The following is a 13,469-nucleotide window of genomic DNA, read 5'->3' as shown; positions in this document are numbered from 1 at the left end:
TATAATATTAAATTTTTATTTTGTGAAGAGTGTTGCTACACTTCTGTGAGAGGTAGTTTCCATAACGCTGTCACTGGAATGGATGGATAATATTTCAGAAAGGGAAACCATCCTTCTAAAGTATCATGACTCTCAAATTGTTGAGGAAAACTGTCAATTCCTATCTCAATACACGTTGTCTTTCCAAAGTTATTCTATTGCTAATAAAATACAAATATAATTTAGAAGCTGTGGGTCTAGAGAGAGCGCAGTGAGTGATGTGCTCACTGTGCAAGTGTGAGCACCTGAGTTTGGAGCCGTACCACCTATATTAAGAGCCACGTGTGGCAGCATGCACATCTGTCCCAGTGCTGGGAGTTGGAGACAGAAGGATCCTTGGGGCTTGATGACCAGCCATTTTAGCCCAATCAGGGAGTTCCAGATTGAAATAGACACTTTCAAAAATCAGGTGGAGTGCCGGGTGGTGGTGGAGCATGCCTTTAATCCCAGTACTTGGGAGAGGGCGGGAGTCAGATCTCTGTGAGTTTCAGGCCAGCCTGGTCTATAGAGCAAGTACAAGGATAGCTAGGGTTGTTGCACAGAGAAACCCTGTCTCAAAAAACCAAAATGAATGAATGAATGAATGAATGAAATAAAAAATAAAAGATGGAGAGAGATTGAATAAATCAACTGATGTACACTCCCTGCCTCCCACCCCCCAAAACAAATATGTACTGTTTTGATTTATCCAGGAGTGTTAGCATCCTTATAATCCCAGCTATTTGGAAGATAGAGGCAGATAATAGCAATTTCAAGATCAAGCTAGGAAACAAGCAATTGCTTGGGAAAAAAAATTAAGCCTGGGCATGTAGCTCAATGGTACTGTTTGCCTGCCATTTATAAGTCCCTAGATGGGGTAGATGTTAGGGTGGCCCATGTTAGCCTGGGAATGTGACTCAGTGGTACTGTTTGGTGGTCACTCACAATTCCCTGAGTCAATCCTTTGTACTGCAAAAACCAGTCAACTAGCCAACTAACCGACCTGTGGAGTTCCTTCTTCTTTATCGGTACGGGCTTTAATAAATAATTTTGTAAAACATCAGAATGGCACCTAATTAATGTGGGTTAGAGAATGTCTTATTTTGAATGTTATGGATTTAAATGATAAGTTTAGGAGCTGGAGAGATGGCTCAGTGGTTAAGAGCACTGACTGCTCTTCCAGAGGACCCGGGTTCAATTCCTAGACTCACATGGCAGGCAGCTCATAAACTGCCTGTAACTCCAGTTCTAGGGGGTCCAGTGCCCCCTTTTGGCCTTCATAGGCATCAGGCATGCACATGGTGCACAGACATACATACAGGCAAAACATCCAAATGCATAAAATAAAAAATAATTTTAAACAAATACTGCTTGGTGTGTGGTGGTACACACCTTTAACCCTAGCACTCTCGAAGCAAATGCGGGGTGGGGATCTATGTGACTTTGAGGTCAGTGTGGCCTCTCTACATGGCTAATTCCAGGACAGCCAGGACTCTGTGACACAAATGGTAGTTCTGTACATTATCTTGAATGAGCTACTGAATCTGGAAATAAAAGTTATAGTTTTTCCTAGTTATGAGAATTAAATTACTAAACAATTGTAAATTACTGAAACAAAACTTCAAAGGATTCTTTTTGTTTGTTTGTATTGAGAAAGAGGGTCTCAAGTTTTGTATGTAGTCAAGGTTAGCCTTGAACTCATGATTCTCCTGATTCCACGTCCCCAAGTACTAGGATTATAAGAATGTTCCACTGTGCTCAGAATGTACTGTTAAATTGTAGTTATATGTGCATGGATATATATACACATCCAGTACAGAGAGTTCAAAGGCAGGAATAATTAGTTCTGCTCACAAAACCTTAAGAATTCATCCCAAATTAGGTCATTCTCTTTGATCTCATCATTGAAGACTGGTGAGATACTTGTTTGGAAATGGAATATATGTGATTAGATGCTGAAAAAGTAACACAAACCAGAAATGTGTGTAGCTATGTAACTAGAAAATGTAACTGTGTATCTAGAAAATATAACTATGTATCTAGAAAACGTACCGGTAACTTGAAAATACACCTATGTAACTAGAAAATATAACGGTGTAACTAGAAAATGTGACTAGAAAAATGTAACTATGTAACCAGAACATATAACTATGTAACAGAAAATGCAGCTTCGTGGCTAGAAAATGTAACTATATAACTAGAAAATGTAACTACGTAACTAGAAAATATAACTGTGTATCTAGAAAATGCAACTATATAACTAGAAAATACAACTATGTAACTAGAAAATGTAAAGGTATAGAAAATGTTATGGTGTAACTAGAAAATGTAACTATGTATCTAGAAAACGTAACTGTAACTTGAAAATACAACTATGTAACTAGAAAATGTAACAGTGTAATTAGAAAGTGTGACTAGAAAAATGTAACTATGTAACTAGAACATGTAACTATATAACAGAAAATGCAACTATGTGGCTAGAAAATGTAACTATGTAACTAGAAAATGTAACTATCTAGAAAATGCAAATATGTAACTAGAAAAATACAACTATGTAACTAGGAAATGTAACTGTATTTAGAAAATGCAACTATGTAACTAGAAAATGTAACAGTGTAACTAGAAAATGTTATGGTGTAACTTGAAAATATAACCATGTAACTAGAAATTTTCAACTATGTAACAGAAAATGCAACTATGATTAGAAAATGTAACTGTGTAGCTAGAAAATGTAACTATGTGACTAGAAAAGATGACTTTGTAACTAGATGTAACTATGTGACTAGAAAATGTAACTATGTGACTAGAAAATGAAACTATGTAACTAGAAAATGAGGTCAGTTTTTTGTGGACCTGTGGTGTCATGCTGAGGAATTTAGGTTGCCCTTGAGGCAGCTGGGAAACATGAAAGGCTAAATAATTAAGCCTTATAGTGGAATAATTAGATGTGTAATCCTAGCACTTGGGAGATAGAGGCAAGGGTTGCAGTTAAGTTCAAGGCCAGCCTGGAGTATAAGTGAAACTTTGTGTCAAAGAGCCAAAAAATAAGGCTGGAGAGATGGCTCAGAGGTTAAGAGCACTGGCTGCTCCTCCAAAGGTCTTGAGTTCAATTCCCAGCAACCACATGGTGGCTCACAACCATCTGTAATGAGATCTGGTGCCCTCTTTTGGCCTTCAGGCATACATGCATGTAGAACACTGTATACGTAATAAATAAATCTTTAAAAAAAGAGCCAAAAAATATTTTCAAAAGGGATAAAGGGAAAGTTCATTATAGTCTCGAGAACATATCAAAGCAGGTGGAGAGGACAGAGATAGGGAGATAAGCTTATGGGTGGCCTGCCTCAAGAGGAAGCCGTCAGTTCTGATTAACATTTGCTGTATTCAAAGAGATGGTGGTGTTTTGGTAGAATATGGACAGGGATTCCTAAGAAACCATCAATTCCAGCTTTTTGTTTTTGAGACAAAAATCTCACTGTGTAGCCCAGGCTACCACAATGCCCAGCTTCTCTTTTTTCTTTTGTTAGGACTTTCCCCTAATATGGTGTTTCAGAATCACTTATAATTTGATCAGAGTTCTAATTACTTTGTTTTATGGAACTCAGCTCCAAGAATAGTAATCATAGTTTGTTTATTTTGCTTTTTCAGAGTTTGCCTTTTTTTACAGTATCTAGTAAACAGCAGTTCCTGAATAATTTTGTCTAATCACAACCCAGGTGAAGCTCCCCAGAGATGAGACAGGTCATCTAGTTAGACAGTATCTCTAGTTTGTACTACAAGACCAATCTTGTATAATCTCTTACACTGTTTGTCAACCCAGGAAGCGTTTGCGTGGAGAGGACATTTGGTACTGTCTAGAGACGTATTTGGTTGTCGGTCGTCACTAGAGATAGAGTTCTGTGGGCATCGAGCAGGTGCTGGCCAAGCGGTGCTGGTAAACACCCCTACAGTGGGCAAAATAGCCTCTGTCCTATCCCCAGAATGAAGTATTTGGCCCCAAATTTCTATCATACCAAAGTTGAAACACTCCTCTAGTCTCTTAGTAATGTTGACATTTCACAGAATTTTATTTTAAAGATTCTTTTAAAATTTTTATTCATGGCTGAATGTGTCTGCATTTCTGTGTATGTATTTGGGTTCATTTGGAGGCAGAAGGGTGTGTCAGATCAAAAATTTGAAAATATAGGCATTTTTTTCAAAGGAGAAAAACATTCAAATGACTAATTTGTATATGAAAGGTGCATAACTTCGTTAACCATCAGGAAAATGAAAGTCAAATTCACAACTAGATAACTCTACAGACCAAGTGGGATAGCTAAAATCAAAGAGACAAATAAGCTGGGCTTGGTGATGAGCACCTTTAATCCAGCACTGAGGGTTGTGGTGGGTAGATGCAGGCTAATCTCTGTGAATCCAAGGGCAGCCTGGTGTACATATCAAGGTCAAAGTCTGCCAGGGCTATGTAAAGACCCTGCCTCAAAAAACAAACAAAAAGGGCAAAAAAGTGTTACTTAGGATTTAGATAGATAGAACCAAACCCTGTACACAGTTTGTGGGAAACTAGTCAGAGTCTTCACAAAATTAATTACAGTTACCTTATGACATAGCAATTCTGGTCGAAATGTATGTCCTGCACAAAACTCCTACGTGAATACTCATGTACATTATTCATAATGGCTTCCAAATACAAGCAACCAAAATGTTTATTAACTGATGATAAACAAAATGTTTTATCCTTATATTAATAGAGTAAATATTTGGTTTTGAAAGATAATGAAGTACTTAAAGATGTTACAGTACAGTATGGATGAGTTAGGCAAGCTTCATGCCAAATGAAGGAAGTCAGTCACAAAGAATCCCATGTTATAGATCCCATGGATTTCAGATGTCTAGAATAGATACTTTAGTAGAGACATTGTAGATTATTGGTTGTATAGGAATGAGGCAGGCAGGTTGAGAGGTAACAGACAAGATACACATCTTTTCTTCTTTAGGATAATGCAAGTGGTCTAAAGTTGTATTGGTAGATGTACAACTCTGTACATATACTAAAAATCATTAGCTGGTGAATTGTATACTATTGAATTGTATTTTATTTTATTTTTATAATCGTGTGTATACCAGGTGGGTGTATGTGCATGTGAGCACCGCTGTCTGAGGGATCCAAAAGAGGCTGTTGTACTCCCTGCAGATTGAGTTATAGCCATTGTGAACTACCTGATATAGATGCTGGTAACCAAACTCAGGCCCTCCGCAAGAGCAGGTCATGCGCTTAACTGCTGAGTCGTCTGTCCATCCCTGTGAAGTGTATTTTATTCAAGTTGTGTAATTTTAATTAACAGGTGCTTTCAACGTCCTTTAAATTTTGTCCTAATTATTTCCTTTCAGATTTTCCAAATCTATTCAAAGCGATCTGCTGAGGATATTTATAAAATCCTGACATCTTACAAAGCTAACTACCTCATTGTAGAAGATGCCATCTGCAATGAGATGGGAACCGTGAGAGGCTGCAGGGTTAAAGACTTATTAGATGTTGCAAATGGACATGTAAGTAACTATTTAAAAAGTTGACTGTTTCTTAGAGGAATGCCTTTCTTTAGCCTTGTCGTCCTCCTCCATGAACTCCAGCTGCTCTGGCAAGCCAGCTGCCCTCTCCACGAGTAACGCACACGCGGCTTGCCTAGCAACCAAGGAGACTCACAGGGAGTTTACAAGTCTGATAAGTAGTACCCACGGGAATAGATGCTTTTACTCCTGAGAAAGCTAGGCTGGAGGACTTGAGAAAAAGATAGATCATTCTGAGTTGTAGGGCAAAGTCTGTTTAGGCCGCAGCCAGGATTTTTGTTATACGAACCCTAATTGCTCTTATAATAAAAAGCCTGGAGACAGATACTGGGCTAAATGCTGAAAGATCAGAGAGACAAAGGAGCAAGCCACTAGAGAAACTTCTCACCATTCCTGAATCCTCAGGCTGAATGGGAGGCAAGATCCTGTTGCCACGAGCCTCTGAGTCCTCAGCTGAAAAGGCTCTAGTTCCTGTCTCCTCACGCCTTATATGCCTTTCTCCACCCAGCCATTTCACTTCCTTCCTAGTGCTGGGATTAATGGCCTCTGTGCTTCCCAGATACTGGTACCAAAGGCATGAGATCTCAAATGATGGGATTAAAGGTGTGTGATTCCCAAGTACTGGGGTTAAAGGTGTGTGCCACCACTGCCTGGCTCTGTTTTTCTCCTAGACTGAATCAATCTCATGTGGTCCAGGGTGGCTTTGAACTCAGAGAGATCTAGACAGATTTATAGGATTAATTGTGCGTGTTACCACTGCCTGGCCTCTGTGTTTAATCTAGTGGCTGGCTCTGTCCTCTGATCCTCAGACAAACTTCCCGCCCCCCTCAATTATTTATTTATTTATTTACTTATTTATTTATTTATTTATTTATTTAGTATTTTGCCTGCATGTATGTCTGTGTGAAGGTAGATCTTGGAGTTAGAGACAGTTGTTAGCTGCCATTTGGGTGCTGGGAATTAAACCCGGGTCCTCTGGAAGAGCAATCAGTGCTCTTAACTGCTGAGCCATCTCTCCAGCCCTGCAGGCTTTATTTGATACACAATACGTCACCACAGATTTTTTTCTTTCCCTTCTGAAACAATCATGTTTGTCTTACTAAGCCAAGAGCAGTTTGGAGGTGAAGAATTTGTTTTCACAGTTCGCATCTTTCAGGATTGGAGAGGTGACTCAGCATTTAAGAGCCCCTCTTGCCCTTGAAGAGGACTGAGATTCAGGTCTCAAGACTCACAGAACAGCTCACAACCTTCTGTGACTCAGTTTGAGGGAATCTGATGCCCTCTTCTGGCCTCTGAGAGCACTTTGTGCATGCAGGGCACATATACATGCAGGCAAAACACATACATAAAATAAAAATGTCTTTAAAAATTTTCTCATTCTCGCCGTGCGGTGGTGGCGCACGCCTTTAATCCCAGCACTCGGGAGGCAGAGCCAGGCGGATCTCTGTGAGTTCGAGGCCAGCCTGGGCTACCAAGTGAGTCCCAGGAAAGGCGCAAAGCTACACAGAGAAACCCTGTCTCGAAAAACCAAAAAAAAAAAAAAAAAAAAAATTTCTCATTCTCATGTCTTTGTGACCCAATAAGCTTGCATTGTAAATTTACTTATGGTGTGTGTATTTTGAATGTTCTCAGGGGTGCTTGATAATGTGATTTTGGTTTATTGATGATGGATAGACTGTAATCAAGAAGTGATATTCAGTAATTACTGATACATTTCTGTTTGCTCTCTGCTGCCTTCCTATTCTTGTTTAAAATTTATTTATTTATTTTACATTCCAACTGCAGTTTCCCCTCCCTCCTCTCCTCCTATCACACCTCCCTGCTAATTCACTCCTCCTCTGTTTCTGTTCAGAAAGGGGCAGGCCTCCCGTGGGTATCAATAAAGCATGGCACATCAGGTTGCCTTTCTGTTCTTTGGGGCCCTTTGTGCTCTTTCTTTCATGTAATACCAGACATAGACTTAAGCTACTTTACTATTAGCATTGACTGTCCAATGTCCATTATAGGTTTTACAATCATATTATAAAAACAAGCAAACCCGAGGCAGCAAGCTAGCTTAGTGGGTAAAGATTTGTTTCCAAGCCTGACAACCTGAGTCCCATCCCTGGGACTCTTGAAAGTGGTCCTCTGACTCTCTCTCTCTCACACACACACACACACACACACACACACAATGTAATGTAATGGAAAACCCACAAAACTTAAACTTAGCTGAGCTATGGTGGTGAGAGCATTGTCAGATGGGAATGTAAAAGCCTAACACTAGGGAAGTGTCACGTGTGCTTGCTTACTAGGTGGTTATGGGTCCTGGGTATGTTTATTTTTCATCCTTAGAAGCTGTATAATTGAGTTCAGAGCAGTGATGGCAGATCATAGAGACAATGTCAGCTAAATTTTAGTATTAAATCCTTTACAAATTGCAAACATTTTATGCTTATTTCTCTGTCAAAGTTCAGGAGTTCAGTGGTCATGAGGACTTAGGAGAAGGCTTAAATTTGCTAAATAGCATAAGATATTTTATAGTCATGTTTAGCAATGATAATATTCATATACACACACACACTAGTACAAGGATTATATTCCTAGTAAATTTAGTAAGTTTTTTTATATTGTTTCTTATTTTTTGATAGGTGGTTTGTGAAGAAGGTGACAAATTAACCTATTCAAAGTATGGACGGTTTTGTCATGAGGTCAAAATTAACTATTCTCCATATGTGAATTACTTCACTCGCGTGTACTGGAACAGGTCCTACTTCGTATATAAAGTCAACACTGTGATATCCTTCCAGTCTTGAAAATATCAGAGCCTTCACTTCAAAGACCTACTACTTGAAGTAGAATGCAGTTTTCTTGGACCTCCACAGTGTCTTGCAGATGGAGTGTGGATACCTGGAGTGCCGTGGCTCTTCCCACGCCCGCTGCTGATTCCTGGGTTTAGGGTTTTGTTGGAACAGAAGGTCAGATGTCGCTGTCTTAGTAAAATGTCAAATCCACCGCTGCAATCTTCTGACAGCTTTCTTCCTTAGTACACGATTTAAACATTTCCCCGCTGCATCGTCTCCTTATAAATCTTACCTATCATAATATTGATCTTTAATTTGGGTATTTTCAAGGTCAGTGTTTACGTCAAAAACATAATTTTTAATAAGTACTTAATGTGTGATTTTATTCTATAGTAGAAGAGAAAATTCTCCAAGCAAGTTTGTAACAGATGTAAATTTTTTACAATTAAAAAAAATTTAAATGTTAGTTAAAAATATGTGACATTTAAATTTAAAGGGAAATAACATAAAGGAAAGTGATTGTTTTTATGATACTGATCCTGTCATCTGCTGCCCAAGTAACGTAGCACGTTCTTAGCAATACATAGGACGAATAGTACATTTAATTCTTTCATGGCTATTAAGTGATTGCCTTTTCTCACTTATGCCCATTAAGTTGATAACAATCATGCTAGAACAATAACTTGTGTTTGTTTGTATATATGTGTGTGTGTGTGTGTGTATATATATGTATATATATATGTCCATATATACACACACACACACGTATATATGGACATTTAAAAGAATTTTACGTTTTTTTGGATGTGGAGTATACAGTCCAATCACATGTTTTCTATGGACGTATTCAGTAAAAATAATTAACACTGTCACAGTAATGATATGTACACTACCATGGGCATCAGCTTCTAGAGGTGTCTGCAGACACTTTTAAACACACCTCTGCATATAGGTGTATTGGTTATAAGGTGTAACCAATAAAGTGATGTTATTCATGAAACATTACGTGTTTAACAGAGCAAAATGAGAGTTAAATAAAATTTTCAATAATTCACAGCATAAATGCCACATTCCTTTGTGTATTTTCAATTTTGTATCATTAAAAGAAATTCTAAGCCAGTGTAGTGACTCGTGCCTTTAATCCCAGCATTTGGGAGGCAGAGGCAGGCAGATCTCTTTGAGTTCCAAGACAGCCAGAGCTATGTAGTCAGACTCTGTTTGTGGGGAGAAAGAAATTGTAATTAATTTGGCCTGTTAAATAGATTCAGGATAGATGAAGCCTGTAGAGAAATGATTTTAAAAATGAATATTTAATTTTATATTATACAGTTGTTCAGTGAACAGGTTCTCTTTTTATTTGTTAGAGTGCTTTAAAATTGCATTTTCAAAACTCCATATTATTAGGAGGAAAATATTTTCTTTCTTTTTGTATTATATATATATATATATATATATATATATATATATGTGCATATATTTCTTTTCTTTTTCAAGTATGTGCACTTCTTTAAGATGCTTTACCATTGTGCAGCTTTACTGACATCTGTCACACCATCTGGCTTAGTGTCATTGGTCCCGTGTGCTCTTTTACATAACTTATTTCAACGACAGAAAAGCAGCTGTGGCAGCGGATCTGACTGTCTGAAATCCTTGGTAGTCAGTAGTGGTTAGCATCGGGCTTCATGAAAACTTACCAGCTACTCAAGTACACAGTGAGTAGTCATGTGGTCCCTTAAGGGTGAAGCATGAAGAAACAGCTTACATACTGTAAAGGGAAGCCCAAACCCTGTTTCCCTTGGAATAGGAAGTATTCAGTTGAGTTTTTACTGACGTGATAATGTGTGGTCTTTTAGTTTTTGTTTTGTTCGCTGTAATAGTAAGTTGCTTTGCTTGTCAACATATTTCTTAAATATATAGAGAATTTTTTAATTAAAAGTTTATAATTAGTCCCAGGCATAGTGGTGCACTCTTTTATTCTTAGCACTCAGGAGGCCGAGGCAGGAGGATCTCTGGGTTCAAGGCCACCCTGGTCTACATAGTGAGTTCTAGGATAGCCAAAGTTACATAGTGAGACTCTCTCTCAAAAAACAAAACAACAACAACAACAACAACAACAACAACAAAAAGGTTTATAATTAACTGTCACTCAGCATCAACTGAAACAGAAAAGTAAGCTTTATTGTAGAAATTATAATACTGGCTGTGACTGTGTAGGTCAGCGGTATAGTGCTGGGTTAGCACACACAAGGCCCTGGGTCAGTCTCCAGCACTGCCGGGAAAAAATAAATAAATAAATAAAAAAGAAGGGGAGATGATAATGTTAGGTATGAGAGATAAGTTGATTCACTTCCATCTTAACTGTCACTAACAGGAGAAAACTGTGTTGAAAGCATTTAATTATTTACTTAGTAACTTGTGGAGTAACAGCTGAAAACCTCTGCAAGTAGTTCGAACTGCCAACCTAGCAGCTGTCGAATTCAACAGTGAAGCCCCATTGATGAAGCAGTTATGGGAGTGAATGGGAAGGAATTCCTCAAAGAAAGAGAAAACATTTTTGCTTTTAATATAACAAACCCATCAAAATAAGTGCCTTAACTTCTTCATTTATAAATTCATTTTCTATTTCATATCATATTACTCATTTTCTTTTCCATAAGAAAATATTGGTAACTTTTTCGACATTGAAAAAATACAGTAAGGCTGAGGAGGTAGTCCCATGGCGGAGCACTTTCTTAGTGGACAAGAGACCCTGGGTTTATCCCCAGCACAACAAAAAAATCAAATGTCTCCATGCCATTGCCACTGTTAACTTCAATTCAGTAATAAGCAAATCTTTGTCAGGAACTTACAGTCCCCTAAGTCAATTTGTGTAGCTTCTTGAATGCCAAATAGTCTAACAAGTGAAACTGACGTGATAAGGGAAGTAATATGGACTCTGAGTTTAGTAATGTTTTTATGACTTTGGCGTCTGTATCCTGGTGTTTTGCATTGTACTGGCAGACTTTTACAATCTATGTGATGTACTTCAGCACTAACTTTACACACACACACACACACACACACACACCCACGCACGCACGCACGCACGCACGCACGCACGCACACACGCACGTGCACGGTGTTTTCTTTCCAGGTCAGTAACCCAAATTGCCGTACCAGCCAGATTCAGTCAACAAAGAAGGAGAAATGGAAGTCAAAGTGTTAACAATTTGTGGCTGAAAGTAGATTATTAATTTCTTGTATAAAATTACTTTAGTTTTGAGAAATCTTCTTTGGGACCTCTTATTTTTGAATTGCTAACACATTTGATGCCTCATTTTGTATAAAAGTAGTATTTTTTTCAGTTGGCAGAGTTTTCAACAGTTCTATGTAAACTGATCTTTTGGTAAATTTATTTTTAATGCATGAATATCTCAAGGACATACGCTACTAATTCTGTATATTTCAGAACCTTTTTAAAGCTAATAATTACTTTCTAATTTGTATCTTAGTATCCTTTCTTCTTTTATCCAGCTTTTAACATATCTAGTCTTGCTCTGTGTGGTGGTGCACACCTGTGATCCAGCATTTGGGAGGGAGAAGACAGGAGGATCAAGTGTTCAAAGTCATCCTCAGCTACATCAGTGAGTTTGAGGCCAGCCTGGGTTGCATGAGCCCCTCTGCAAAGAAAAAAAAAATCCAAAAATTAAATGCAGATTCTCTATTGTTGCTATTTGCTAATAGTGTTTAGACTCAATATGTATTAGAATTCTGGCTCTGGCCTGGCAGTGGTGGTGCACACCTTTAATCCCAGCACTGGGAGGCAGAGGCAGGCAGATCTCTGTGAGTTCAAGGACAGCCTGGTCTACAGAGTGAGTTCCAGGACAGCCAAGGCTACACAGAGAAACCCTGTCTCAAAAAAACAAAAACAAAAACAAACAAAAAAGAATTCTGATTCTGCAAATTACAAGGAAAATCAAATAAGTTCTCACTAAAATTACTGAGTTTTTTAATGTATAAGGTTAATGCTTTAAATAAAATTAGAAGCAATGCTGCAAAAGAATATATATGACAGCTTATTTTCTAAATAATATATTTGCTTCTGTAATAAAATGGACATTTTGGAACCAAATGTGTTGAATTCAGTATAAAGGTTTCTTTGGATTGTTTCTGCTTCTGTCTCCTGGAATGGCAACATTGTAATCTTGACATTAGAATACTATGTGCAATTCTATGAGCAGTAGACTTTACTTGTGATTGTTACCTGTGTTTTGTGAATGATGGCATAAGAGAAACCTTCAGTATCATATAAGTCACCCTTCCCTGTTTTGAAGCCAATAGCCTTGCACAGATGCTAACAAGAGTGAACACAGCTCCCTTTATGTAGGTTGGTCTGAGTCATATCTACAATGATGTGTATTTAGATTGTATGTGTTCCTCCTGTAACCGAGGTTACATCTCTGCAAAATTATACAGCGTCAGTAAATACAAATACTTTAAAAGAGTTGTCTATGAACAGTTTTAGTCCATATTTGGTAACATTAATATTGGTTTTTCAGTGATGAAGTTCTTTCATGCTCGTTTACCCTTGTTTTGTTTTCATAATAAAACTTCCCAGAATTTTAAGCTGTCTCTTATTCATGCTTGTCAAATTTATTGAGATATAATTAATGCATTGTTCAACTCACTCATTTAAGTGTACAATCAGTGGTTTTCAATAGTATTCAAGGTTGTGCAGTTATCACCACAACCAATTTCAAGACGTATTCATCACCTCCCACAAATAAAGTCTGTTCCTTTTAGCTGTCAACTGTGACCACCCTGTCCCCAGCTTTAGGCACCTCTCACTAATCTACATATGTTTTCTCATTCTAGACATCTCATATAAACAGAATCATACATTTGGTATTCAATGGCTAGCAGCTTTCACCTGACAGACATTGTCAAGGTTCATTCATGTTAGTGTGAAATATTCTGTCTTTCTAGAGCAGTGGTTCTCAACCTTCCTAATGCTTTGACTCTTTAATACAGTTTGAGTGACCCCCAACCACAAATTTATCTTTGTAACTACTTCATAAATGATGTAATTTTGCTACTGTAATGGATCCTAATGTAAAATCTGTG

General features: G+C 37.9%; 1 protein-coding gene across 4 annotated transcripts in view; it reads left to right on the top strand.

Annotated features, from left to right (window-relative positions):
* Positions 1-12,971, top strand: part of Dpy19l4 (dpy-19 like 4) — a 69,367-nt gene extending 56,396 nt beyond the window's left edge. For all 4 annotated transcript variants that reach the window (XM_052715643.1, XM_052715644.1, XM_052715642.1 and 1 more), the window contains 2 exons: positions 5,407-5,565; positions 8,214-12,971. In XM_052715643.1, the coding sequence (XP_052571603.1) occupies positions 5,407-5,565; positions 8,214-8,378 (324 nt within the window). In that variant the 3' untranslated portion in view covers positions 8,379-12,971. The remainder of the gene's footprint in view (positions 1-5,406; positions 5,566-8,213) is intronic.
* Positions 12,972-13,469: the final 498 nt, after the last annotated feature.

The sequence above is a fragment of the Peromyscus californicus genome, unplaced genomic scaffold (genome assembly GCF_007827085.1).
Source record: "Peromyscus californicus insignis strain IS unplaced genomic scaffold, ASM782708v3 Scaffold_5__1_contigs__length_169319896, whole genome shotgun sequence".
NCBI lineage: Eukaryota > Metazoa > Chordata > Mammalia > Rodentia > Cricetidae > Peromyscus > Peromyscus californicus.
The sequence above is the reverse complement of the archived record's forward strand: the minus strand, read 5'-3'. Positions and strand labels throughout refer to the sequence as shown.